This window comes from Leucopleurus acutus (genome assembly GCF_964270905.1).
Source record: "Leucopleurus acutus genome assembly, chromosome: 16".
Classification (NCBI taxonomy): Eukaryota; Metazoa; Chordata; class Mammalia; order Artiodactyla; family Delphinidae; genus Leucopleurus; species Leucopleurus acutus.
Genome location: NC_139158.1, coordinates 6666141 through 6693624, shown reverse-complemented (window position 1 = coordinate 6693624; position 27484 = coordinate 6666141). Strand labels below are relative to the sequence as shown.

Genomic DNA, 27484 nt, shown 5'->3' with positions numbered 1-27484 from the left:
CAGTGAAAGAAAACCAGCTCACAGGGTGCAAACGAGAAACAAGAACCGCCCCCCAACCCCCCCACCCCCACAGAAGCACCTAGACTTCCATCTCTAAGAGGCTAGAGCGGGACTCCTCAAGGACCCGGCTGCGACGCGCTTAACGACTTGGGGCTAGAGGCGCCATCAGAACCAGGCCGGAAACGCTGAAGGAGTCACGGAAGGCTCGCATCCTCCATTTTTCCCGAAGAGCGCATCTCTACTCAACGCTGGGCTACGCCATTTGGGCGGAGGAGCCGTCTAACCGCTCAGGAGAGCGACTATCAGCCTTTGGGTCTGGGATTCCTGGCCACTGTGGAGGAGGGTATGGAAAAGGGAAAGTCCTCTCTCAGGGCCAGAGTGTGGGGGAGGGCGACCGCCTGGGTCAAAGGGGAGCCTCACTGTCTGAACCCGGAACAGCGACTTCTGGCCGAGCAGCGTTGAGGAGAAGTCACCACCGCGGGTCCCTTGGGTCTCTGTGGTCACCCTTCCCCACCAGCCCCACAGTCCGGCACGGGCGCCCGCCGCTTCCCTTCTGGGTGGCAGAAGACTCCAGAAAAACGCGGGAAGGCGCGGGGTGTGCGGTGCGCAGGCGCGAGCCCAACGGCTCGTCTCAGGGCGGGCAAATTGTCGCGAGGCTTGGGCGCGTGCGAGCTCGTGCTCACCACGTTCCAGTCACGGCGCTCCGGCAGCCTCGTGCGGCCACGAGCTCTTCAGCGTGCCGCCGTGTCACGTGGGCTCCCGCGCGCTGGCCACCTGCTTTAACTCGGCTCCTCCCGGCCCCGCCCCAGCCCCGCTCCTCTGCCCCCAAGTTCCCCCTCCATTGGCCGGGTTTCACACTGCACTAGTAAGAGCTCCTTTAATCTGGCTTCTCAACTACCACACGCTGGGTTCCACCCGGGCCCCGCCTTGCGAACCAAATAGCCACGCCCCCGAGGAAGGCCACGCCCTTCCCCCAGCCTCCTTAGTCCTGCCGAGTCCCGCCCCACTGCCGAGCTTCCCCAGTACATTGGCTTAATTTCTCCCTTGACCCCGCCCCTGAGTCCGGCTCCTTACCATCATTGGCCGGGCCCCGCCCCGGGCCCCGCCTCCTGTCCGGCTCCCGCTCCCATTGTCTCGGCAGATGCCGCCTAGTCCAGCGATCGTGCTCCGTGTTCAGTTTTCGGAGGTCGCGCTCTTTCTCTGGCCGGCGGGGCGATCCCGCGGCAGAGAACCGGCTTCCTGAGTTCGGGCGGCTCTTCTTTCCTTCTTAGGACCCACTTTGCCGTCCCAAGGTGGCAGCAGCTATGTATGCGCTGCGATCTCTTCTGCTTCTGCTGTTGCCTCTGTGTCCCGGTCCTGGTCCTGGACCCGGTATCGAGGCAAAGGTCACCCGGAGTTGCACTGAGACCCGGCAGATCCTGGGGGCCCGGGGATATAGCTTAAGCCTACTCCCTCCCGCCCTGATCTCAGGTGAGGAGAAAAAGGAAGACTAGAGAATTGGGGGCGAGGGAGGGGGCGGGGGCCGGTCCCCCCATCTCACAATAACTCTCTTCCCTTTCAGAGTGGCCGTTATAATAATCTTTTCGTCTCATAGTAATAATGTCTCTTCTCCTCCGGAACTTCTTTACCAGGATCACAATAACACTCCTGTTCAGATAATAGCTCTCTACTCCACCCCCACCCCAGGAATCCCTTTCTAGTAATTAGCACCCGCCTCTGTGTTTCTTTATTCACAGCCCAATTTGTTCCCCTCGCTATTTCCATGAGCCCCTTCTATAACAATACTTTCTTTCTTACCAGGTAATCCCACCCCTCCAAACCCCATTCTTCCCATTGAAGCCATCCTGTAAGTCCTTAGAGGCCTGGGGTGTGCGATGTTAGGCAGGCTACCTAGGACCCTCTGATCACTAAATCGGCCCATCTTTATTTGATCCTATCGCTAGTGCCAGTGGACCTGGGATGGGTGAGGGGACAATAAGAAGGGGGTAGAGCCAGGTGGGAATGTGGTGGCAGACAATAGAAAAGAAACCAGACAGTTCGAAGAGAAAGGATGGCCCCCAGAGATCAGCAGGAGAAGGAGGGAGTTTCACGACATGACTTCCCACCATTCCTTCGTGTCTCCTCTGTCCAGGTGAGCACCTCCGGATCTGTCCCCAGGAGTACACTTGCTGTTCCAGTGAGATAGAGCAGAAGCTGACCTGGGAGACTGAGGCCACCTTCCGAGGCCTGGTGGAAGAGAGCGGCTCCTTCTTGGTTCACACACTGGCTGCCCGGCACAGAAGATTTGATGGTGAGGACCTGGCGTCCCCAAACCTGGCCTCGCACTTCCTCTCTGTGCTCATGACCCGAGCAAGCATCCCGTCCCTGCTCCTGACTCTATCCCTAAGGCACTCCGGCCCTGGCTTAGCCCCCGCATCCCCACCCTAGGCTCTCTCAAGGTCCTGCCCTCCACCCCCAGCCCCAATTTGCCCAGACCTCTAAGAGTTGCTTAATTTCTGACTCACTTTTCTTTTCTCTCCCCATGCCCATCTCTTCCTGCCTCTGCCCTTTCACTTTTCCATCCTTCTCTGGCCTTACCCCACCTCACACCCCTTTCTCTGCACTTGCCACAGAGGTTTTTCGGGAGATGCTCTCATCAGCCGAGCACTCCCTGCCCCTGCTCTTCCAGCGCTCCTTCGGCCGCCTGTATGCCCAGCACACCCCCTTGTTCAGTGGCCTGTTCTCTCAGCTACGGGACTACTATGAGAGGTCCGGTGAGGGGTTAGATGATGCCTTGGTGGATTTCTGGGCTCAGCTCCTGGAGAAAATGTTCCCCCTGCTGCACCCACAGTACATCTTCTCCCCTGACTACCTGTTCTGCCTCACGCGCCTGGCCTCTTCTGCTGATGACTCTCTGAAGCCTTTTGGGGACTCACCCCGCCGCCTCCGCCTGCAGGTGAGGGGCCCCAAGGCCTGAGTTTCAGCCACCTTTGACCTAGTGACCTCTGAAGTATATACTACTCACCTCCAGCCCGATGACCCCCTTTCCATGCCCCAGTCACCCCTGACCTGGTGATCCCTCTATCCTGCATGGCAGCCATGTCTGACCTGGTGACCCCTATCTTGAGCCTCAGTCACCTCTGCCTGACCCAGTGCTCCTTGGTCTCCTTTAATTGGATGGCCCCCTTTCTGTGTCCTAGTTTACACAAGTTGCTGACCCACTCACCTGCTCTTGCCTCCCCCCACCCCACCTTTCTGCCAACTCCTCCCTAATCCCAATACCTTGGCTTCCTCTGGTTCAACTAACTGTGAATTAGACACTTAATATTTAAGAAGAATTTTCATTTATAGTCTCTCATTTAATTATCATCATAACTCTAGGAGGTAGATATTAGCATTCCTATTTTACAGATGAGGAAACTGAACTTCCCAGAGGTTAAGGTCTCACAGCCAATACGTGGTAGAGCTATGTTTCACACCCAGGTCTCCTGGCTTCGGGTTCAGTGTTTGTTCTGATACAAGCCCCTCTATCTCCAAGCCCTGTAAAATGTAATCCCTCCACCTCTTCCCAAGCCCAGTTCCCCTGGGTCCTTCTAGACTGTGATTCCTTTGATCCTCTTGAACCTGCCTCCCGGGACCACCTGACACTCCTAACCACCCCAAGATAACCCTACAAACCTCACCCCCCTGCTCATCCCCTTGGTGCAGTCTCTTGGTCCCAGTGTTGACTGACCCTCAACAGTCCTGTGGTTTTTCTCACCTTCTTTCCCCTCCCCCAGATAACCCGGGCCCTGGTGGCTGCCCGGGCCTTTATCCAGGGCCTGGAGACCGGAAGAGATGTGGTCAGCGAAACGCTTAAGGTTAGAGGGAGCCTGAGTATGGGCAGGGCCCAGGGAGGGAGACAAGAAGCAGGAGAGGTCCCATGAAGAAGAGTCCGGTGCCAGCTGGCAGGAGAGGCCTGGGGCCTTCCCATATCAGCCTTGAAGCCCTGGCATCCCAGGGTAAATCAGGAAGGCTGGAGTCTCCCTTGTGTCATGACCCATGATCTCCTCCCACCTCTGACCCTCTGATGACTCTTACCCCCTGCCAGCCTCTACGGGCCTGCTCATCTCCATAGCATCTCTGAGATTGGAGTACTGGCCCTCCTGGTTTTCTCCAGGACCACTCAGTGGCTCCCTCTTCCCTGCTACTGGAGGCCAGGTTCCTGGCCTGGCCTTCAAGGCCCTCTCTCTACTGCTCATTCTCTCCCTGACCTCCCAGCCTTACTTCCTGCATCCTCATCCTCCTCTCTCCCCAACCATGATGGGCTCAGTCTTGTCCTTGAACCTTTTCTCAGATCCCTCACCGCCCCATCTCTCCCAAGAAGCAGCATCTGCAACCTGGCCCCTAGGAGCCTCCCTCCTCTGATCTGTGGCAGTCCTGGGGTCACTCCTGCTACCACACGGGGTCATCAGTCCTAGATGTTCACATCCAGCTCTACACTGAGAGCCTGGGAAAGGTGGGGTGGGGCATTTGACTTCTCTCTGTGCCCAGCACCAGGCTTGGCTGAGGGCAGCCAACCGTGGATGACACAGGCCTGCTCTCTGCTCCCAGATGCCGCTGTCCGAAGGCTGCAAGCGGGCTGTGATGCGTCTGACAGGCTGCCCCCTTTGTCGGGGGGTCCCCTCGCTGCCACCCTGCCGGGGCTTCTGCCTCAACGTGGCCCACGGCTGTATCAGCAGCCAGGGACTGGATCCTGACTGGGGGGCCTATCTGGGTGAGGGGATTCAGGAAAGCCTGGGAGGGCTGTCTGTGTGGGGGTGGGCAGGGTGGACCAGGGAGGGAGTGTTAAGCGGTACTGAGGGGAGAGGATGAGGAGCGGCTCTTCTCATGTCAGTTTCCCCCATCTAAGACCTGCTGCTTCCCTCCAAGGCCGGGGTCAGGATTTGCGTGAACATCCTACTTCAGTGAGTATCTCCCTGGATGTCCCCTCATTTCACCCTTTCTCTTTCTTTTCCTCTTTCAAGATGGTCTCCTGTTCCTGGCCGAGAAGATCCAGGGCCCCTTTTCCTTTGAGCTAGCAGCACAGTCCATCGGGGTGAAGATCGCGGAGGGTTTGATGCATCTGCAGGAAAACAGCGTGGGGCTGTCAGCCCAGGTACAGGGGCCACGAGAAGAGTGGGAGTTGGCGGGAGGACCGGAGAGAGAAGGGTGGAGGGGGAGGCCCCAGGCTGGGGGTACAGTGCAGGGTGTCAGACACTGTAGGGCCTCTGGATAAACTGGGGTGTTGGGGGCGATTGGAGTATTGGAGTGTAGTTTTTACCGCGGGACGACTGTCTGTGGGGTCTCTTCCCGGTGCCGCAGGTGTTCCAGGAATGCGGCAGCCCCCAACCGGCGCCGGCCCGCGCCCGCCGTGCCCCAGCCCCCCGGGAGGAGGTGGGCCGGCTCTGGTCGGCGGCGGCGGCGGCGGCGGCGGAGGAGGAGCGGCCCACGACGGCTGCGGGCGCCAGCCTGCCCCGGCTGGTGAGTGGCGGGCGGCAGGCGGGGGCGCAGGCGCGGCGGTGGGCGGGGGCCGCGCGCACCAGCTCCTCCCGGGCTCTCTTTGCGTCCAGGTGTGGGAGCTCCGCGAGCGGCTGGGCCGGGTGAGGGGCTTCTGGGCCGGGCTGCCCCTGACAGTGTGCGGGGACCCCCGCGTGGCTGCGGACGTCTCCCAGGAAGCGGCGCCCTGCTGGACCGGAGCTGGGCGGGGCCGGTGAGAGCCGGGCGGCGGCGGCGGCGGCGGCGGCGGCGGCGGCGGCGGCGGCGGCGGCGGCGGCGGCGGCGGCGGCGGCGGCGGCGGCGGCGGCGGCGGCGGCGGCGGGCGGGAGGGCGAGGCGGACTCCGGGGGCGGGGCGGGAGCCTCCGGGGCTGCTCTGCTCGCAGGTACTTGTCGCCCGTGGTCGGGGGTCCCCAGGCCGGGCAGATCGACAACCCAGAGCTGGATGCGGAAGCCTCGAGCCCCGACCTCCAGACGCGGAGGCGGCGGCTGCAGCTCCGGGCGGCCACGACCAGGATGAAGGCGGCCGCCCTGGGACGCGACCTGGAGCTGGAGGACTGGGGTGAGGCCCCGGGCCGCCGCGAGGGCCTCGCTCCGCCCGGCTTTCCGCGATTGGACCCGGGCCAACCCGCAGCCCCGCCCCCTGCTTTCTGTAGTCCCTCCCCTGGCGTCTCTCCGTTACCATCCATTCATTGCCTCACACATTTTACACGCACGTATTGAGCGCTTTACTCAAAGGTAGGGGGTAGAGCACCAATGACAGGGTCTCTATCCTTGAGTTCATGGTTCCCTGGGGGAGACACCAAAACACTCTTACAGAACGGTGGGAAGCTCCTAAGAGTGGGCAATCCCGGGAGGTGGGGAAGTGGGGTGCGGGCGCCATGGGGCTGGCTCCCCAAAGTAGAATTTGCCAGGGAAACAAGGCACTGACGTCCATTTTTTTCCTCTCTCCCACTGTCTGTCTCTGTCTCTCCCCCCCTTCCCGTCTGCTCGCTGCTTCTGTGTACGTCTGTTTTCTCTCTTTTCCTGTTTATCCTCTCTCTCCATCTGTCTCTCCTTTTTGTCTGCCTCGTTGTCTCTTCCTGTCTCTCGTTGCCTCCCCTCATTCTCATGTGTCTGATCTCTCTGCTCACCTTCCTGTCATTCGCTTTCTCCCTCTTCTCACCCTGCCTGCTCCTCCACCCCTCCACCTATCACTGTTTTTATCTCGAGTTCTCTCCCTCGCTGCCTGTGGCTCCTTCTCTCTGTCTCCCGCTACCTCTCTTTTCCATCCCTGTCTGTTTCCGATCCTTCTCCTCCCTGCAGAGGACGCTAGCGGCTCTGGAGAGGGACAGCACTATGCAGATGACTGGATGGCTGGGGCAGCAGCTGTGGCCCCCCCGGCCCGGCCTCCTCGCCCTCCTCGAAGGGATGGTGCTGGGGGCAAAGGAGGAGGTGTCATTATCCGCCACAGCCAAGACAGGAGCAGGACTGGAGGGACGTCTGTCAGTTTTCACACCCAACCCCTCCTCATTCTCTTCCTCTCAGCCCTGGCCCTGCTCGGACCTCGATAACTGGGGAGGGGTGCCCTGGCATCAGAAGGGTTCGTGGCCCATCCCCTCCTCCCCCGTCTGCTGGGTCTGGGGAGGAGTCGGAGGGGGCTGCAGAGAGGGTAGAGAAGGGACTTTTTGGGTGAATGGCTGGGGCCCCAAATCCAGATTTCCATTGGTGGGTTGGGTTGGGGGTGGGTGTTCACTATATTTATTTTTTCATTTGGTATCTGGGGAGGAGGGGCTGGGGGTATTTATTTAGGAAGGAGGTGTGGTCTCTCTAACCCAGCCTCTATGGTTGGGCTGGTGGTGAGCCCCAACAGAGAAAAAGGGAGGAGTTTTAGAGTTGCGGGGGGGAGGGGTTTGAAGGAAGTTGAAGGTGGGGATGGGCGGGGGCACCCGGTCTCAGAAACAGACAAAGCTGGTGTTTGCGGGGTGCAGGGCAGGGGACTAGGATGTCAGGATCTATGGGTCTGGGTTCTATCGAGTTTTTTCAGTATCACTTTCTTAAACTAGAAAAAAGAAAGAAGAAATAAAAGCATATCTCATGGCCTCTGCCATCCGCCACATCCTTCACAAGCTTCCCCGTTTCATGTTTCAGTGTTCGACTCGATGTTTATTCTATAAATAAATGGCTAATTTATTGGACCCTATGTGTGACTTTCTGTACCTTTAGCCCAGAGCCTCTGTGACCAGCAGTTCATTTCTGCCTGCTTATCTTGGAACCTGTCCCCTGGGATTGAGTTTGGGCAAGCTGTCCACCCTCTGGGTCTGAGCACCTTCATCTGCAAAATGGGGAGAGTTGCGGGGAGGGGACTGCAAAACTTTTTGGACCCAAGCCACCGTTAATATTACCACACCACTGACCCTGCCGTCAGAGTCGGGGCCCCAGTTCTCTGTGTCAGCCTCTGGCTACCTTGTCATGTCCTTGACAATGTCTGCTTTCAACTCTTGTCTGTCATTCTCCTTTCTTCTTTCCTTCTTTCCTTTGGTTGCCTGAATGAGGCTTTTGTTCTGCAGAAAGCTGAAAGAAAAAGTATAATTGATTCCTAAGTGCCAAAGGAGGGTAGGACTGGTGTCTTCCAATGGCAGGCTGGGTGCCCTGAAGGAGAGGGAAAGGTGCAGGGAGGGAGAGACCCAGAGACGCGATCAAAGCCGAATCAGCTGCAGAGACTGGCGGGACAAAGGGAGGGAGGGGGAGGAGCCTGGGCACTGAGAAAGTTTAGGGGGAAAGTTGAGCCGAGCGAGAAACCGGGCGGTGGCTGGAGCAGGCGGCAGGGCCAGACCCCGATTTCCCTGCTGCTCCTCAGGTGGCCTGGTGAGTGGGCATGTGAAGCCGGGGCCTCGGCCAGTGGAGGGACTCTAGAGTTTATGGGAGGAGACTTGGGGGGTTTCATAGAGAGAACCCCAGAGGGAGCCGACTCAGGGCTGGCAACAGACTGAGCAGTCACCAAAGCTGGAGGGAACTGCGGGCTGGAATCGGGGGTAATGGGAGGAGACAGGGATGGATGGAAGGAATAGAAGAAATCCGGACACAGGAAGGAGTCCAGTGCGGGGCTGGATCCTGGAGGCTGGGTTGGGGGAGGAAATTGGGGGATGATGCCAGAGGGGGCGGGTCTCTAGGTGGCCAGTGTGGGCTCTCTGGCTGGGGTCGCTCCGGGCTCGTCCTGGAAGGGGGCCGTCGGGGCTTGGTGGAGGGGCTGCGGGTTGGAATTGAAGGGGCAGGTCTGGACTCTCAGTAGATTGGGAAGCTGGGGCCTGGGAAGGAATTCTGAAGCTCGGCGTTCGGGTTTTGTCTCTTTGTGTCGCAGTCTCTCTCCAGCCCCACCCTCTCAATCCCCTCTGGGTGCACTGCTGGGGTTGGAAAGTGGGAATGGGGGTGTGTGGGATCTGGGCTTCCTAAACAACCCTATACCCCCCCAGGCCCTCTCACACACTGGGCTCTGCCTGGCGCCAAGAGGGAAAGCATACCTGAGCTTAGATGAGCTGGTCGGCTCTTATTCTTTACAAAGTTGCTCCTGTGGTTTCACCTCCCTGGGTTCCTAAGCCGGTGCCCTGTCTGGCCCTCATTCGCTCCTTATGGCTTCTCCTCTCAGCCTCAGAATGGGGCTCTTCAGCCCGACTTGTCACAGACAGAGGGGCAGAGGAGGTGGTCAGGGGCCCGGTGATGTCTGTTTCACTGGTATGAGCGGACCGGTCTGATCTTTCTCCCCTTGCCTTCCAAATCCCTGGGGCTCAGTGAGGAGCTGTCAGTGGAGGTTGGAAGGAGCTGCAGGTTGACAGCAGAGAAGCAGTCGTGGGGCACCTAGAAGATCTGGGTGTAGAGAGGGCTCCCCCCTCCGCTGCCCCCCTGCCCGGAATGAGGTCTCAGCTGCAGCAGCAGCAGCAGGAGAGAAGGCTCTACCCCCTCCTTAGACTCTCCTCCTTCCCCCTCATTTCCCTTCTAGACGCTGACAGAGGCAAAAATCTGCTAACTCAGGGGGCAGACTCAACCGGGGCTGCGAGCAGACCTGGGGAATGAACCCCCAAACTCGAACCGGCGCCTTCCGCGGCTGCACGGCTGTCTCAAGCTGTCTCTGCCTCTGTGCCTGGCCCTTGCCCTGCCCCGCTCTAGCAACCCCCTTCCCTGTGCCACATGGGCCCTCTGTCTCCTACCAGGACCATGCGCCTCTGGGGGCCTCGGAGCCTGGGGGTGGCTCTGGGAGTCTTCATGACCATCGGATTTGCCCTCCAGCTCTGGGGGGGTCCCTTCCAGAGGAGGTGAGTTCCCATCTTGTCCCAACGCCCCACAGATGCCCCCCCACTTGCTCCTCCCCGTCCCACCTGGGGCTGTGACTCTTGGGGACTCAGAGGACGCTCCACGCCCTCGTCCTTTCTCCTCAAGACACTCATCCACCTGCTGGTGAGGGACACGACACTTCCCCTCCCGTCTCTCCCCAGGCTACCTGGGCTGCAGCTCCGACAGTCCTGGGCCTCAACCCCGGGACCAGCTGTTCCATCCTGCCTGCCACGGCAGCGACTCGTGTTCCTGAAGACGCATAAATCCGGGAGCAGCTCTGTGCTCAGTCTACTTCACCGCTACGGGGACCGACACGGGCTGCGCTTCGCCCTCCCCGCCCGCTATCAGTTCGGCTACCCAAAGCTTTTCCAGGCCTCTCGGGTCAAAGGCTACCGCCCTCAGGGTGGAGGCACCCAGTCCCCCTTCCACATCCTCTGTCATCACATGAGGTTCAACCTGAAAGAGGTGAGGAGTGTCGAGGGGGTGGACAGGACTGGCGAGAGATGGGCTCATGCCTGTAGCCAAGACCACCAGGGGAGGAGACCCCAGGCCTGGAGGCTCCCCAGGCATCCCCTCACCCAAGAGTTGGGCATGGGGGCCACAAAGGTGAGTCCTGCTGCCCCCTCCTCAGCTGTCCCTTCCTCAGAATTTTCTGGCAGCCGAAGTTCTGCCCTCTCCATCTAGAGTTTACTGCAGTCTCTCTTCTTGACCAATTTATCCTGCTGGCATCAGTGTCCCGCCAACTCTGACCCCACCCCGCCAACCCTCCCTCCAGGTACCTGGCCCTTCCTGGCCCCTTCCACTGGCACTGCCAGGGCCCTGTGCAGTCACTGCCTTCTGACCCGGCTGCATCTCACTCCCCTCACCACGTCTGCCAGATTTTGAAGATCAGCTACATGCCAAGCCCCAGTCCCAGCCCCACCCCCAACCCCCGGAGCCTCAGTTCTAAAGGGGGAGATGAGTGCACGCACTCACAGGTCATCCGTACACACACACACACACACACGAACCTCTTGGAGGAAGAAAATCAATGGGCAAATGAACACATACAGGGAAAGAGCGAACTTTCACTGAATACTTCTTGGGTGCTGGATAGTCATCTTACCATCATCCTGCCAGGAAGGCATTATAAGTGTCTCCACTACACACATGAGGAGGTTGAATCTCAGAGAGGCTAAGTGACAGGCCTCTGTTAACGGAAAGCCACAGAGCTAGCATTTGAACCCAGGCCCAGCTGCTCCAAAGTCCAAGTGCCTTCTGTGGGCTGTGTGCGTGTGTATGTGTGTTTGTATTCGGAACTGTGGGGAGAATAGTCATCAAAAGAGGTGGGGCTTTCTGGAGAGGTGGGTTTTATAGGAAAGGGTGGACATGACTTTGTAGTAAGGAAAATATCAGGTGTTCTTAGAGCAAAACATCTTAAAGACATGTGTGTGTGTAGGTGGTAGAACTTCAGTGGTGGCTGCAAAGGCAGTCCTGTTGGAGCTGAGCAGCATGAATGTGATCTAATGGGAAGCGAGGGGGCACTGCTGGGAGTGAGGCGAGGACAGCGGTCACTGAGGCAGGTTCCTCTGGAGTTTAGGATGATTGTCACCACCCCTCACTACCCCCCATGTTCCCCACACTTCCACATCCTTCAAGGTAAGTGTTAACCGAGATTTACTGATGGAGGCTCTGAGAAGGCTCTGAGAAGTTCGATAACCTGCCCAAAGTTACAGGGTTGGTAAATGGCTGAATTGGGATTTTATTCCAGGTCCATCTGATGCCACAGACCGTTCTCTGCACTGTTTCCCTATGCCTTCAAAGAGACATACAGCTCACAGGCTCGCCCTGCAGGCATGCCCACATCGGCAGAGCAGACTGGAAGACTTGTCAGGGAGTCAGGTTCAATGACAGAGGTCGTGTTCAGAGGCAGAAACCCTTCAAGGAGCCCCAGAGCTGAGTTCTGGCATGGATCTGCCTGAAGGACCACGCTAGGGTGTGGCTCAGCCCAATTCCCACCTTCCTTCTTGCCCAGAAGTGGGATCGCACATCCTAGGCCTCAGAGCAGCACCCTACCGAGTGGCCATGGCTCCCCAGTGCCCATTCCAGGGGTGTCTCTTGCTCTGCAAGATGCCAAGGAGCCCCAGGAGTGCCCTGTCCTTCGGCCATCCTGGGCTTGGCCTGCCCCTGACGCCTATACCTGAGACAGCGTTGCGACTGCTCTGTCTCCTCCCTATTTGCTGCCAGTGATCCTCCTGAGAAGGCCTGAGGCCAGCTCCTTTCTTGGAGTTGTGACAGAGTCCCAGAGTAGGCACTTAGGTTTTTGTTGGAGAAGTGAACACAAAGCTTGATTCCAGAAGTGTTACTGACCAAGGCAGACAGAAAGGCCCAAGGAAGTTAATGTTCTCCAGGAGCTTCCCATGTTCCAGGTTCCTTCCTATCCTTATCTCATGTAACCTCCATCATCACTTGGGAAGGAAGGTATGATGGATCCCCGTTTTGCAGATAAGCAAATTGAGTCTCAGAGATGTTAAGTGCCTTACCCAAGATCTATGTAGCTGGTGAAGGAAGCTGGGGGTTCCCAGCAGAGCTGTCAGAAGGAGGTTGGAGGAGGCTGGGGGATCCGTGGGCACTGGGTTTGCTCTTAGTTTCTTCCTGGCTTAGTTCTCTCTCCCTATGTCTGTTTCCTCTTCTCTGCAGGTACTTCAGGTCATGCCTTCTGACAGCTTCTTCTTTTCCATTGTCCGAGACCCAGCGGCTCTGGCCCGCTCTGCCTTCTCCTACTATAAATCCACATCATCGGCTTTCCGCAAATCACCGTCCTTGGCTGCCTTCCTGGACAATCCCCGAGCCTTCTACCAGCCCGGGGCCCGTGGGGACCACTATGCACGCAACTTGCTATGGTTTGACTTTGGCCTCCCCTTTCCCCCAGAGATGAGGACCAAGAGAGGGAATCCTCATCCCCCCAGAGATCCCAACCCGCCACAGCTGCCTTCTGGTGTTGGCCTGCGAACCCACACCTTGGATCCCAATGCTCTCTTCCATCCCGTTCCCACTGTTGCTGATGGTCACAGCCAGACGTCCAGCCCTGCCTCTTTAGATTTGAGGTCTTCATCCTTCATCCAGTGGAATCTGGCCTGGCTGGACTCTGTCTTTGACCTGGTCTTGGTGGCCGAGTACTTTGACGAGTCATTGGTCCTGCTGGCAGATGCCCTGTGCTGGAGTCTAGATGATGTGGTGGGCTTCATGCACAACGCTCAGGCTGGAGGTGGGCAGGGCGGAAGTGCTGTCGGTGATGGTGGACTGACTGCTGAGGACAGGCAGCTGTCTGCAAGGGCCCGAGCCTGGAACAACCTGGACTGGGCTCTCTATGTTCACTTCAACCGCAGCCTGTGGGCCCGGATAAAGCAATACGGCCAGAGCCGGCTGGACAGTGCTGTGGCGGAGCTCCGGGCTCGCCGAGAGGCCCTGGCTAAACACTGTCTGGTGGGGGGTGAGGCTTTAGACCCTAAGTACATCACTGACCGGCGGTTCCGCCCTTTCCAGTTTGGATCAGGTAAGGTTTTGGGTTACGTGCTTCAGAGTGGCCTGAGCCTCCAAGACCAGGAGGAGTGTGAGCGCCTGGCTACCCCTGAGCTACAGTACAAGGACAAACTAGATGCCAAGCAGTTCCCCCCAACAGTCTCTGTGCCCCTCAAGACTTCAAGGCTACCCTCCCCCTAGGCATCAGACCACTAAGTCTTAGGCTGAAAAGCAGCTGAGCCACAGGGGCACAGTGATGAATGTGAGGCAGCCACATGCCCTTTCTGCTTCCCCCAGAGACCATGTCTGCTCCCCAAAGGACCAGTGGAACTTAGCACGGATGTGGGCCCCACGTCCTCCAGCCTGTGCCGAGGAATCCTAGTCCTAGAAGCATCCTCCCCCCATCTTGCCCCTTTCCCTTCCCAGCACCTCGTGCCCCCGCCAGGTCCAAACAGCACTCTCAAAGCCCCCCTGGAGGAGCAAACCATGGAGTACGGCAGAGATTGTTTGGGACACAAGGGATAGGAATAACGCGTCCATCTCTCTATGAAATATTTGTTACTGGGCTATACTCATTTCACTATGAAATGTTCGTTGAATGAATAAATAATTTGAAACTTTGACCTGCTCTATATAGGGCGGAAGGGAAGGGGATGGAGCATCTTCCTGGGAGAAACGGGGTTGGAGGGGGTTCTCTTCATAGTTCTTCTCTAAGAAGGGGTCTGTCTGCAGTCTCACCTAAACCCTTCACGCAGCGGGCTAACCACGGGAACACGCCGCTCCTCTTGTCCAAAATCCGGTCGCCCACAAATTCCGGCGCCTCCGAGGCCACGCCCCTTCCCTTCCGCTTCCGGTGTCTCTCCAGTCATTCGGCCCAGCACCCCGGTTCCGGCCCCACGGGGTCTCGGTTCCGGGCTCGTTGCCCCGGTTCCCGGCCCCGGCTGGTCTGTCGGGCCGGTCCGGCCGCGCGCAGCACCGGTGGGGGCTCGGGGCTCCCCGGGCCCACCCCAGCGGCCCCCTCGCCCTCCGCCGGCCACGGCCCACCTCGCTTCCCGGCCCGCGCCGCCTTCACCGCCCATGGAGTCCCAGTGCGACTACTCGATGTACTTCCCCGCCGTGCCGCTGCCACCACGCGCGGAGCTGGCTGGGGACCCGGGCCGGTACCGGGCGCTGCCCCGGCGCAACCACCTCTACCTGGGGGAGACTGTCCGCTTCCTGCTGGTGCTGCGCTGCCGGGGCGGCGTGGGGTCCGGCGCCGGAGGCGGCCCGGGCTTGGGCTCCCGAGGGGCCTGGGCAGAACTGGCGACCGCCCTGGCCGCCCTGGCCTCGGTCAGCGCCGGAGGGGCGCCCGTGGGCGGTGGCTCCGGCGACCAGGATTCCGAACCCCCGGGGGGCGGGGACCCTGGTGGTGGGGGGTTGTTTCGAGGCTGCAGCCCCCTCCTCACCCACGGCCCGGGCCCTGCTACCTCAGGGGGAGCGACCACGGTGAGGAGCTCGGGGCGACACGGCACAGGGCGGAGGGGCGGTCTGCTGGGCTCCGAAGACCGGAGGGGAGAGGGACGCTGGAGGGAAGCGGGAGGCCGATGACGGGTGAGGAGAGGGGAGGGCGAGAACCACGTACCGCAGATCTTAAAGGGAACGCTGGCGCTGCGGGCGGCCTTGACTCTTCTGACCTCTTCACCCTTTTCACAACCCAGCTGCCTGTGGAGGAACCAATTGTGTCCACAGATGAGGTCATCTTCCCACTCACCGTTTCACTGGATAGACTGCCCCCAGGGACACCTAAGGCCAAGGTAAGGCTGGCACGGGGTGGAGCTGTTGTCCTAATTCAGACGCCCTTTCTGAGGCTGGCTGTGTGTCTTTTCTCTCGACTGTGGTCCTGTGTCCCCTGTGCTCAGATTGTAGTGACCGTGTGGAAGCGGGAGGTTGAGGCACCAGAGGTCAGAGATCAAGGCTACCTGCGCTTGCTGCAAACCCGATCTCCTGGGGAGACCTTCCGGGGCGAGCAGAGCGCTTTCAAGGCCCAAGGTGGGGAGGAGAATGCAGAGAGGAAATGCTGGAGTCTGGAATTTGGGGGACAGTGGAGGGGTGATACTGGCAAGTGCCCAAGCTGGAGAGAAGAGCAAGATTAGAACTGTGGGTTGGAATGAGGCTCACCCAGCCCATCATCTCTTGCCTCCGCCCTCTCCTGCAGTGAGCACCCTGCTGACTCTGCTGCCTCCTCCAGTTCTGAAATGTCGCCAGTTCACTGTGGCTGGAAAACACTTGACCGTGCTCAAGGGTGAGCAGATTGGCGGCTCAGTTCTTGGGCAGCAGCAAGGGCACTGACTGGGTGTCAGTTACTCTGGTGGGGATAGATCCATTTTAGGGGGGAAAAGGTGGGGTCCAAGGGGTCCAGATACTCTGAGCTGAGCTGGTTACCTCCGACAGTGCTGAACAGCTCCTCCCAGGAGGAAATTTCCATCTGGGATATCCGCATTCTCCCAAACTTCAATGCCAGTTATCTGCCTGTCATGCCCGATGGCTCTGTGCTGCTGGTGGACAATGTCTGGTGAGGTCCTGGGGAGGGGCAGGGCCGCACAGTGGTGGGGATGGGGGCAGGGCCGAGAGCTCTGGTGTGGAAAGATCCAGCTCTGGTCCCTTTCTTCTGAACTAGTCACCAATCTGGGGAAGTCTCTATGGGCTCCTTCTGTCGGCTCCCTGGTACCTCTGGCTGCTTCCCCTGCTTGCTTAGTGCTCTGGAGGAACACAACTTCCTGTTCCAGCTCAGAGGGGGTGAGCAGCCCCCTCCAGGGGCCAAGGAGGTGAGTATAAGAGACTGGTGTGTTCAGGAGAAAGGGTGAGAAAATGCAGTGGGAGGAAGAGGCCAGGGGGTTGACTAAGGGGAGAGGGAACCTCTGATACATGTGATGTTTCCCTTTGTCCCTCTGGCAGGGCCTAGAAGTTCCCCTGATCGCTGTGGTTCAGTGGTCCACGCCGAAGCTGCCCTTTACCCAGAGCATCTATACCCACTACCGGTGAGTTTGTGGGACACCCCACCCTGGCTCTGCCTGGGTACCATCCTGTTCATCTTTGTTTCAAAACACAGACATCCTGCTTCCCTCTCTCTCTCATTGCTTCTAGCCTGCCCAGCATCCGCCTGGACCGCCCGTGCTTTGTGATGACTGCTTCTTGTGAGTCCCCTGTTCGGACCTACGAGCGTTTCACTGTCACCTATACGCTGCTCAACAATCTCCAAGACTTCCTTGCTGTGAGGCTCGTGTGGACCCCGGAGCACGCCCAGGCTGGTAGGTGGCTGCCAGGCCTAACCTTGTCCCGAAGGAGGGGAGGGGAAGGGAAGCAGTCACAGAGATGGGTGACTGTGGCTGGCTGCTTCGGCTCTGAACCGGGGTGGTCTCCATGGTGTCACAATGGAGAGTTTAGAGAGGCCACGGGGCAGAGTGATTTTAAGGGCCTTGACACTGGAGCTGGGCTCCCTGGTATGTTTGACTTGTACCTCTTCCACTTCTTAGCTGTGTGACCTTTAGTAGGTTACTTTAATCTCTCTGAGCCTCAGATTTCTTATCTCTCAAACAGAGAAAATAATACCTCGTGGGGCTCTTACAGCGACTTAGTGAGTTAATATTATGTGAAGTGGTTAGAATAGATCTCAATACACAGTAAGTATTAGCTACTGTTATTTATAAAATTCAGCAAACAATAGCATATACTCAGTTTATTCCACAGAGTGGCTCTGAGGATCAAAACAAGACTGTGCTCGTGAACGCCCTCTGCAAACTGAGGAACACCATACAGATGTGTTTCCCAGCCCCCGTTTCTGTCCCCCGCAGGAAAGCAGCTGTGTGAGGAGGAGCGCCGGGCCATGCAGGCAGCCCTGGACTCCATCGTCTGCCATACACCCCTCAACAACCTCGGCTTTTCCCGGAAGGGCAGCGCGCTCACCTTCAGTGTGGCCTTCCAGGCTCTGAGGACGGGGCTCTTCGAGGTGGGCTGGTGGGGGCCAGGCTGTGTGCTGGGTGAGGCAGAGCATCAGGTGGAAGGAATCAGGGCCGCTGGCTTCTGTGGCTGAAGCATAATGGGTGGTGCTACAAAGCCGCGCGGAGGGAAGGTAGAATTTAGATCCGACTTCGGCCTGTCAAGTGGGGAAGATGACCTGAAAGGAGGTCCGGGGCCTGGAAGCCGAGCTGGGTGGCTGATCCATGTCTCCCTACCCCAGCTGAGCCAGCACATGAAACTGAAGCTGCAGTTCACCGCCAGCGTGTCCCACCCTCCGCCAGAGGCCCGGCCTCTCTCTCGCAAGAGCAGCCCCAGCAGCCCTGCCGTCCGGGACTTGGTCGAGAGACACCAGGCGAGCCTGGGCCGCTCTCAGTCCTTCTCCCACCAACAGCCCTCCCGCAGCCACCTCATGAGGTACGGAACCGCGGGAGGGGTGCCAGTGGACTTGGTAGAGGCTGGAGTTGGAGAGGGAGCAGGGAGGGGCCCTGGGTCCAACCAGAGCTCATAGCCTCTGCCTTCCCCCAGGTCGGGCAGCGTGATGGAGCGCAGGGCCATCACGCCCCCCGTGGCCTCGCCTGTCAGCCGCCCCCTCTACCTGCCCCCGGACAAGGCTGTGCTCTCTCTGGACAAGATCGCCAAGCGCGAGTGCAAGGTCCTGGTGGTGGAGCCCGTCAAGTAGCGCCATCCAGCTCTCCTCCCTCTCACACTCCTGGAAATCAACAGCCCCCGGAGCGGTGCTCCCTCCAGGCTGTGCCTCCCCTGGGATGCCTCCCACCGAGGGTGAGGAGGCCCTCAGGGCCGCCTGTCTGTGTCTGCTGATGAGGGACGAGGGAAGAAGCTGTGAAATGGACAGGGATGGCTGTGGCATGAAGCCAACAGTATTTCCCGGACCTCCTGGGGGGGCTGGCCCCACCCCTCGGCCAAGGCAAGGGCTCCAGGAGCTCCCTTGCCCCCTGCATTGCACCCTGGTTCTAAGTTTACAAAGTGTTTTCCTCGTTCCTTTAAGTTGTCTTCCCTGCCTCTGACATTCCCTCCCTCCCTCCCACCCGCAGGGCTGAGATCAGAGGGTGGTGATGGTAAAGGGACCCGACAATGACATGACCCTCCTGTCTCAGGTCAGGGGAGAGAGCTTGGTGGCCTCCCCTCGTCCTCATGTTTACGTTTGCAGTCTGAAGCACTTTATGTGGGGTTTTTTGGTTTTTTGGGGTTTTTTTTTGGTTTGTCTGTTCCTGTAACTTATTCTCCAACTACTGCTTCCAACTGAAATAAGACTATTAAATACCTGTTCAGGAGGGAGAAGAATGACTGTTCTTTGTGTGTTGGTGGCAGGAGCAGAGAGCCAGGGGCTCAGAAAGATTTCCTTTAGCATGTACACCAAATAGCTCCCCTCAGTTCCCTTCCCACCCATTTTCTTTTTCTTCTGAGTCCCAGTTTTAGATGTCTAGAGGTGTCCTTGCTCCACTCTTCTGGGCTGAGGCCCTAGAAGCTGGAAGACACATGGGGTGTGACCCTCCTCCCCCAATACACACGACACATCCCTGGGCCTGGGAACATCAGACTCACGTTTATTAGGAGGGAAGGTGAGGAGAGGGAAGTCCCCTCGCCCTCACTCTCCTTAACATAGTACAGAGTCCCCAAGCCTCTGCCCTTCCCGGTAGGGGTGGGGAAGTGGGTGAGCAGACAGCCTTAGTTCTAATGGCAATCAAGAGAGAGGCGGGGGGGAGGTTTGCGTCTTCCTCATCACAGAGGCTCACGGCCCCATCCACCTCTGCCCCTCGCCCTCTGGCAGGCTCACACGTCAAGGGGCTCCCGGCCTCGGTTCTGCCTCTTCACCACAAACACCCTCTGTCCCGACACGGTCACCAGCAGCGTGTGTTCTCCAAAGACCACTGGAGGGGAGACACACCTTCCCCCGCCCCGGGAGAGGGAAGGGAGCAGAGAGTTAGTGGGGTGCGAAGGCCTCCCTGGGGGTCACCACAAACTGGCTGGGCTCCAAAGCCAAAGAAATTTGACAGTTCCAAGCTCAGAGATTTGAAGATGGGAGGTCTCCATTAAATCCCCTTCTCTTGCTTTCTCATAATTCTGATGCAGGGGTGAATACCAAGGGGAACAGAGTGGCCAGAACCAGGGACCCCAGGGAGGTGGTGGGCGGCTGGTAGGAGACAGGTGCTTTTCCCTGAGAAGAGAAGCCTCGGGGAGCAGCACCCCCAACACCGTCACCAGGGCCAGGGGCTCACCCGACAGGCGCTTGAAGGGTACGTTCATGCTGTGGTGCAGCCGGAAACCGCAGGCCGTGCTGACCAGCTCAGAGATGGCGCTGGCTGCCTGCTCGTCATTCTCTAGATCCCCAGATGACTGCATGCAGACAGAGGAGGGAAGATGGCAGGAATTAGGGAACAGAATTGGGAGAAAATTCCAAGGACACTTTGGCTCTAGCACTTGTAACCTGCCTCCACTTTCCAATACCCCAAGGTCACCCCGGTTTTGGAAAGACCCACCTGAAAACTGCCCTGTGACGTTGTTGCCCCTCTTGATGCCATCCTGTTTGTCAACCTTAAAATACCGGGCTTCCTCCTGGGAAGCAGTGACTCTCATCCATTTCTTTACTGACGCTGTTTTCCTAATCCCTGAATCTTGATTTCTCTCCCTGTTCCCACGTATTTGATAAAATCACATTCTCAAACATCAGTGCCCACCCACCACAGACTTGTCCCAGGCGCCGTCTTTTCCTCAGTCTTCCTGTTTGTTGCCCTGTCTGCAGAATCTGAAACATAACATCCCCTTTGTCCCTGAACCCGTTCCTACTACCTAGCCCTTGGGTAATGATGTCACAGTGGCCTGGGCTTCCTCTTTTCTCGTGATGATCTCAACTTCCTCTTCCTACCTCCTCAATATGGGCCTCCCACTGAGTCAAATTCAGCACGCTTTGCTCTCTTGGACATTCTGTACCTCAGTTCCCTCATCTGTAAATTGGGGACAACAATACCTATCTTATGGGCTTGTTGTGAGCGTTACGAGAGCATATTAGTAAGATGCTTAGAGTAACTCCTAGCATTATATATTTAATTGCTATTATTCTATATCAAACTCAGTGTTTAAAGTTGAGCCACCAAAACTCCCCTTACCTCTCCCCCTCCCCAATCAACTTCCTTTCTTAAGTCCCTGTTTGTTAAGGCACCATAATTCTAGGCTTGAGTTCAAAGTCTTACAGCATGGAAAAGTTATCTCCTCTATTACCTATCTCTAGTCATTACGAAGACATATCGATTCTTCCTTTAAAAATCTCCTCTCTCCTTGCTCCTTCTCACTGCCACCAGCTGTTTCATACCTAGATTTTGGCAACAGCATCCCTGCTTCTGAATCCCTCTCCTTCCGGCTCATCTTTACACCTAATAGAACAATTCCGCTCAATCACTTCATCAGCTCATGTTTCTGTTCAAAAACCCTTCAAAGCTCCTATTACCCCCCAAGATTAATCCACAGGTGTTAACCCAGCCTTGAAAGTCCTCCACAATCAGATCTTTCCTTAACATATCCTCTTCTTCCCCCAAACACTTCCAAATCTTTTCAACATAAACCCACCAGCAATTCAGACAGGCTGATGTCACACTCCTGCAAATATGTCCACCTCCCAGCCCTGAATATGCTCTTTCTTTTCTGCCTGTTCACAACTATCCATCTTTTAAGGCCAGCTGAATTCCTGTCTCTTCCAAGAAAGTTTCCTTGCCAAAACACAAGTTATAACACAAAGGGCTGAATCCTTCACTCTCTGGATTCCTTCAGTTATCTTTACCACATGCAATACTTTAGCTGAACTTTTAACCTTAAGCCTTGTCTCTCTAGATGAACTTTTAACCTTAAGCCTTGTCTCTCCAGCTAGATTGAAAACTTCTAGAGCACTGACACTATATTGTACTGCAGAACAAAATACCAAGCCTCTTCAATAAATACCAAATAAAGACATACTCAAGAATAACTCAGGTAATGTCAGTTATCAACAAACCTGTAACTACTTTGGCTTTGGTAAAGTCAGTAAACCTCTTTTACCTCAAAACAGTTACAGGACTAAGATTCCAGAGATAGATTCATTGATTTAATTCCTGAATTTAATTCCTATATGCCAGGCATGATACCAGGTAAAAATCAAGAACAGAGACAAATCAGGTTAAACTGGGCAACGTTAGAAGGCATCATCGGGCGATGTGTATTGGAGGAGACCCCCCTCCCTTTTCCAAAACGCACCGCCAGCACTGCGCCTTCACTCAGCACCAGGTAGCCGAGCTGGTCTGGGATTCGCTCCAGCCCCTGGGTCAGTGCAGAAGTCTAGTGGGTAAAGATGCAATCAGTGAGCAGCAGGCTAAGAGAACAGCCCTTGGCAAACCCAAGAACAGCCCTTAGCAAACCCAAGACTCTCTCTTGACAATGGCCCCCCAGGCCTCTTTCCCCAGCCAGGGCCCTTCCAGACCCTCTTCCCTCTACATGGCCTTCAACACTGATCTTCCTGAGCCTCCGTCAGTCCTCACTCTCTGCCCCCAGGCTCCACCGGCCTTCCACACCCCACCTTTGCTACCCCACAGACAACTCCCCTCAGCCCGGTCTCCAATTCCACCTGTGGCCCGCCGCTCCCCCTCAGATTACTCCCCAGCCTCTGTACACCCTCCCACCGTCCCCTGCTCAGCCCTCTACGTCGCCACCCCTCCATCTCTATTCCCTCTCGGTCCCGGGGCGGATAGGAGGTGAGGGCGGAGTGCAGGCTCAGGACTGGGCGACCAAAGAGATGGGGGGGCAGGGACACCGAACCCCCGGCGCGTACTCCCGCGCATGCGTCCTCACTCACCATCGCAGCCTTAGGTGCTGGGGGGCGCTCACTGCCAGACGTAGCTTCCGGCTCCAGTCCCAGGTGACGTGATTCCACCCGGCGGTCTCCTCCTCCTGCCTTGCACCGCCCGACTTGAGTCCCGCCCCCAGAATGCGGATTGGAGAGTGGCTACGTCATCAGACTTACTCTGCCAGTGTGGAGCGCCGCTTCCCGGAGGCGCACGCGGATTGGCCGCAGACCCTCTTTAACATTTATCTCCTCTTCCCTCAGCCCCAAAGCGCCGAGATAGGGGAGCATGTCGGCGGAGGGGCGGGCCTGGGGGGGCGGGGCCGGAGGGAGGAGGTTGGGCTAAGGGTTTGTGCCTGCGCAACAGAGGCGGCCCGGGTTCCACTTAGGGCTAGACCTCCCGCTGTGGGACAGTAAGAGAATAGAGTAAAAAAACGTGAAATGCAGATGAAGAGCTATTCAAGTGCTACTCTTGTGCCTACTCCGGGCAGCTCTCTAAGACAGAAATTTGTTCCCAAAGTGGTTTTTTGTCCCGGGATTCTGTAAGAAACGGTGTGATGGTGCATTGATCCCTCGCTAGCCAAGGCAGCTGCAATACTGAATATTCTCTGCCAGGAATAATTAGAAAATGACCTTGGAGTCATTTTTAAATATATGAGTGTCATAGAAATTTTTTGTTTTAATTTAAATAGTTTTTAGGGCTGCTGCAATGTTAATGTGGGTGAGGGAAAATGATAAGTAGTAATAAAACAGTAAATACTTGATGAGCATGTGGAGAAATTGGAGCCCTCATACATTGCTGGCAAGAACGTAAAATAGTGCAGTTGCTGTGGGAAACAGATTGACAAGTTTCCTCTAAAAGTTAAATATAGAGTTACTATGTTTATAAATGAAAATTAGATGTAGAAAAGTTAAATATGACCTAAAAATTCCACTCCTAAATACATACCTAAGAGGATTGAAAACATACATTCACACAAAACTTGTACACAAATGTTTATAACAGCATTATTGACAATAGCCCCGAAATGGAAGCAACCTAAATACCCATAAACTGAAGACTGGATAAATGAAATGTGGTGTGTCCATACAGTGGAATATTATCCAGCTATAAAAAGGAATCAAGTACGGATCTGTGCTACAACATGGATAAACCTTGAAAACATTATGCTAAGTGAAAGAAATCAGACACACAGGCCGCATATTGTCTGGTTGTATTTATGTGAGATGTCTACACTGGGCAAATCCAAAGAGACAGAAAGCAGATTAGTGGTTGCCAGGAGCTGAGTGGAGGGGGAAATGGGGAGTGACCAATGGGTGTGAAGATTCTTTTTGGGTGATGAAAACGTTCTGGAATTATAGAGTGATGATGGTTGCACAACCTTGTGAATGTAATGAAAACCACTGCATGGTGAAGCTTAAAACAGTGAATTTTACAGTATGTGAATCATATTTCAACAACATAAAACAAAGTGTTGTTGCTTGAGGAGAAAACTAATTAGAGAAGATGGATGCCTTTTTTAAAGATGAGGTATGATTATAATAGAAAATTTAAATTGGAGGAGGATGTAGAGAAAGTTCTGTGGGGATGCTTGATTTGCAAAGCCTTCCCTGACCTTAGGTATTGATGACAGTTTGTGGTACCAATTTTTTTTTTTCTTTTGCACATACTGGTTCTGAGCGTTTTCGTCTGTATACCGGCCTAACCCACTCATCCCAGATACTATACAGATGAGGAAGTGGAAACAAGAGAGATTGAGCCTTGCTCACGGCACACAGCTGGCGACTGGCAGAGCCAGATTCCAGTCTAAGTCGGCTGGCGCTGAGGCTGATGCTTTTTCCATTGCTCCATTGGCCAACTACTTTTTTTTTTTTAAGCTACATTTAATTTTACCTCAGAAACTCCCTGTTCTCCTTTTACTTAACACAGAGGAAACTTTCACAGGACATTGCTCATCAGCCATCGTTAGAATTGTTTCATTTTCACAAACAGCTTGAATCATACTACTCATGTAGGGAGCAAAGTTTTTCATCCTTTCATTCAACCGGTGTTATTGAGCACCTTCTATGTACCAGACGCTCTTCTTGGAATTGGAGATACAGCAGTGAATAGAAATAAGACATATTTTTTATTGTTTTCAAGTTGTGAGGAAGAGGGTGAGTCAGATAATAGATAAATATATTAAGTGGTGAAAAGTGCTATGAAGAAAAATGAAGCAAAGTTTCCACTCACAAGACCCAGACCTAGTGAATTCTGTAAAACAGACCTTATTAAAATAATTCCTTTCTTTCCTTAGCCTCCCCAGTTGCTTTTCTACAATCACCTCTTTTTGTTCTATCTGGTATAAAAGCACATAGATCTGGCCATTTCTTTGGGTCGTCATTTTCTTGTGAGGGCTCCCACGTCACGTAAAACTTGTACTAAGTAAGCCTGTATGCTTTTCTCCTGCTACTCTGTTTTATGTCAATTCGCAGACCCAGCTGAAAACCCTAAGGGGGTAGAGGTAAAAAAAATTGCCTGCCCTACACTGTGAAGGTACTTCTAAGGTAGGGTATTTAATTTTGAACAAAGCACATTAGCCTCCATAATGTGGATGGGCTTCATCCAACCGGTTGAAGATCTTAAGGGAAAAGACTGAGGTCTCCGGAAAAGAAGGAATTCTCATCAAGACTTGAATAACACAGAAACCCTCCCGAGTTCTGGCCTGTTGCCCTGTGGATTTCACACTCAAAACTGCAATATCAGCTCTTGACTGAATTTCCAGCCTGCTGACCTACCCTACAGATTCGAGACTTGCCAGTCCCCACACTTTGTGAGCTAATTCCTTAAAATAAATACTCTCTCTCTCCCTCCACCCCCCTTCGCCTTATTCTCTGGAGAACCCTGACTAATACAGTGGTTAACTTATGGCTGGTTTCTGTGGGTTTGGCATCTTTGCTGCCTCGGTTAGCATTCTTTTTCTTTTCGATTCTGATTTTTTTGGGGTGGTTGTTGTTTGCTTTGAAACTAGACGTCCTTGCCTCTTATTTTCCTAGTACCAATTCTTACCCTATCAAACAGCCATCAACAAACTTCCCAACCCCAAGTCTGCCTTTCTTGATTCTCTTAACCTTGACCCACCCCTTCAACCAACACTTTTCAAAGACTACAGTGCAATTAAATTTTTAAAAATTAATTTTTAAAAAGACTCTAGGGTAAGAGTCAGAGTCATGTGCTTTGACCCCATAACTGCTCAGCTTGTAAGTGAGCGAGGCAGGCAAACAAAGTGGCACAGTGACGTACGTGTAGTAAGTGCTACACTAGAAATGAGCCCCTTAGGACCCATGGGACAACGTGTGTGCATTGGGAGGGGTCGAGTTGGGGGTAAATTTTAAAATGTGTGGTTTCCAGTCAGGAGGCTCTGCTAGGCTGAGAGACGGGGTGTTGGGATCATTTGGAAACGGCTTAGAAAGGAGGAGGCCAGCTCCGCCACTGGGATGGACGAAAACATGTTATTTCACGCCTCACGATTTGTTCCCTCCTTTTCAAAAGAAGGAAGGGCAAAGAGCAAAGTTAGAGACCACGAGGCCGAAACAAAAAGTCTCTAAAAACCAGAAGGAAATCCTGGGAGCAGCTGGAATAATATAGAAAAAAATTATTGAATTTGTAGGTTAGCAACGTGCTAGGTACTGAGGTAGACACTGGAATTTCAAGGTGGACCAGGTCCTCATCTTCAAGAACTCATTGTCTAAAATAAGCTCAGTGAGCACTCACCAGCGTGTTCTTTTTTCTTTCTTTCTTTCTTTTCATTTTATGTGTATTTACATAATCGAAAAATTAAATTGTGGCTATTACAAATGCTATGTGTCATCCAGTTTGCACTGTTCATAGTCATCAGTTTTCTCCCATGTCAGTGTCACATCTCCCTGTCTCTAAGGCTACTTAGCATTCCAGGATTCAGGTATCACAACTGATCTAATCGTGACCATTATCTTCATCACAATATTCTTAATATTCTTCCTCAAGGTATACAGATACTTGCACAGCGAACTCCCTCAGGGTTTCCGTCCAGTTTCCACCTTATCCGAGAACCTGATCCTGTCCCCTTGATAGAAAACAGCACACCCACCACCACCCTGACCTTCTACATCCTCTCACCTGACTTTGTTATTAAACTTTATTCAAAAGCAGAAATTAACACACCATTGTAAAGCAATTATACTCCAATAAAGATGTTAAAAAAAACTTTATTCAAGCATAATATACATACAGGAAAAGTTCACACATCATAAATGTACAGCACAGTACCTCTTCACAAACTGAACGCGCATGCACCAGCATCCAGATGAAAAAACAGCATTACAGCTCCCGAAGCACCCTTCTTGTCCAGTCTCAACCTTTCTCCCATGGAGAAAGGGACTTCTAACAGCATTGAGTAGTTTTGCCTGTTTCTGTACTTGACGTAAATGGAATCACACAGAAGGTACTCTTGTGTGATTGATTCGTCTCATTTACCATCAAGGTTGTGTAATTCATTCATGTTGCCATGTGAGGGTTTCGTTCGTTCATTCTCATTGCTCTATAGTGTTTCATTGTGTGCATGTGACACAATTTATTTATCCATCCAACCATTGATGGGCACTTGGGTAGTTTCCAGTTGTGAGTTATTAGGACTAAAGCTTCCATGAATGATCCAGTTCATGTCTTTTGGTGAACATACGTATACATTTCTGTTGGGTAAATACCTTGGGGTGAAATTGCTGGGTCACAAGACCTACTTTATTTTTTTAAGATTTTTTAAATTATTGAATCTTTTATGTATTAATAACAGTGTGTATGTATGCACACACACATAGAATGAGACAGAGAGAGAGAGAGAGAGAGAGAGAGAGAGACACTTAGATCTTAAGAAATAGAATATTACTGCCATAGACCATTCAGGCGGCTATAAAAGAATAGACTGGGTGGTTTATAAACAACAAACATTTATTTCTCACAGTTCTGGAGGCTGGGAAGTCCAAGATCAAGGCGCTAGCAGATTTGGTGTCTGGCGAATGCCCACTTCCCGTTTCACAGATGACATCTGTGCTGTGTCCTCACATGGTGGAAGGTGTGAGAGGTCTCTGGGGTCTATTTTCTTTTTTAATAGATCCTTATTGGTGTATAATTGCTTCACAATACTGTGTTAGTTTCTGTTGTACAACAAAGTGGATCAGCCATATGCATACATATATCCCCATATCCCCTCCCTCTTGAGCCTCCCTCCCACCCACCCTATTCCACCCCTGTAGGTTGTTGCAAAGCACCGAGCTGATCTCCCTGTGCTATGCTGCTGCTTCCCACTAGCTGACTATTTTACATTTGGTAGTTTATATATGTC

General features: G+C 54.6%; 4 protein-coding genes across 4 annotated transcripts; 3 read left to right on the top strand and 1 right to left on the bottom strand.

The window, feature by feature from the left end:
- Positions 1–1289: 1289 nt before the first annotated feature.
- On the top strand, positions 1290–7047 carry GPC2 (glypican 2; the record flags this gene model as incomplete). The annotated part of the gene is made up of 10 exons (XM_082856915.1): positions 1290–1470; positions 2132–2290; positions 2613–2935; positions 3759–3839; positions 4573–4735; positions 4986–5116; positions 5323–5481; positions 5571–5710; positions 5881–6056; positions 6800–7047. The coding sequence occupies exons 1-10, from the start codon at positions 1305–1307 to the stop codon at positions 7045–7047; spliced, it is 1746 nt and encodes a 581-aa protein (XP_082713041.1). The 5' UTR covers positions 1290–1304.
- Positions 7048–9658: 2611 nt separating this feature from the next.
- GAL3ST4 (galactose-3-O-sulfotransferase 4) lies at positions 9659–13504 on the top strand (the record flags this gene model as incomplete). Its single annotated transcript, XM_082856385.1, has 3 exons — positions 9659–9783; positions 9964–10267; positions 12482–13504. 3 exons carry the CDS (start codon positions 9659–9661, stop codon positions 13502–13504), a joined length of 1452 nt encoding a protein of 483 aa, XP_082712511.1.
- Positions 13505–14012: 508 nt separating this feature from the next.
- On the top strand, positions 14013–18765 carry TRAPPC14 (trafficking protein particle complex subunit 14). Its single transcript, XM_082856384.1, has 11 exons — positions 14013–14788; positions 15001–15096; positions 15202–15331; positions 15498–15584; positions 15734–15854; positions 15960–16107; positions 16238–16320; positions 16427–16590; positions 17134–17288; positions 17520–17713; positions 17825–18765. The coding sequence occupies exons 1-11, from the start codon at positions 14381–14383 to the stop codon at positions 17976–17978; spliced, it is 1740 nt and encodes a 579-aa protein (XP_082712510.1). The 5' UTR covers positions 14013–14380; the 3' UTR covers positions 17979–18765.
- Positions 18766–18878: 113 nt separating this feature from the next.
- LAMTOR4 (late endosomal/lysosomal adaptor, MAPK and MTOR activator 4) lies at positions 18879–22226 on the bottom strand. The gene is made up of 4 exons (XM_082856223.1): positions 22137–22226; positions 21542–21622; positions 19537–19654; positions 18879–19188 (listed from the first exon to the last, which is right to left on the bottom strand). The coding sequence occupies exons 1-4, from the start codon at positions 22137–22139 to the stop codon at positions 19091–19093; spliced, it is 300 nt and encodes a 99-aa protein (XP_082712349.1). The 5' UTR covers positions 22140–22226; the 3' UTR covers positions 18879–19090.
- Positions 22227–27484: the final 5258 nt, after the last annotated feature.

Coding starts and splice junctions, on each gene's coding strand:
- TRAPPC14 (XM_082856384.1), top strand. CDS start 14,381: ATGGAGTCCCAGTGCGACTACTCGATGTACTTCCCCGCCGTGCCGCTG. Junction 15,332..15,497: donor GAGCGCTTTCAAGGCCCAAG/GTGGGGAGGAGA, acceptor CCTCTCCTGCAG/TGAGCACCCTGCTGACTCTG. Junction 16,591..17,133: donor CCCGGAGCACGCCCAGGCTG/GTAGGTGGCTGC, acceptor TGTCCCCCGCAG/GAAAGCAGCTGTGTGAGGAG.
- LAMTOR4 (XM_082856223.1), bottom strand. Junction 19,655..21,541: donor GTGAAGGCGCAGTGCTGGCG/GTGCGTTTTGGA, acceptor GTCTGCATGCAG/TCATCTGGGGATCTAGAGAA. Junction 19,189..19,536: donor ACCCTTCAAGCGCCTGTCGG/GTGAGCCCCTGG, acceptor TCTCCCCTCCAG/TGGTCTTTGGAGAACACACG.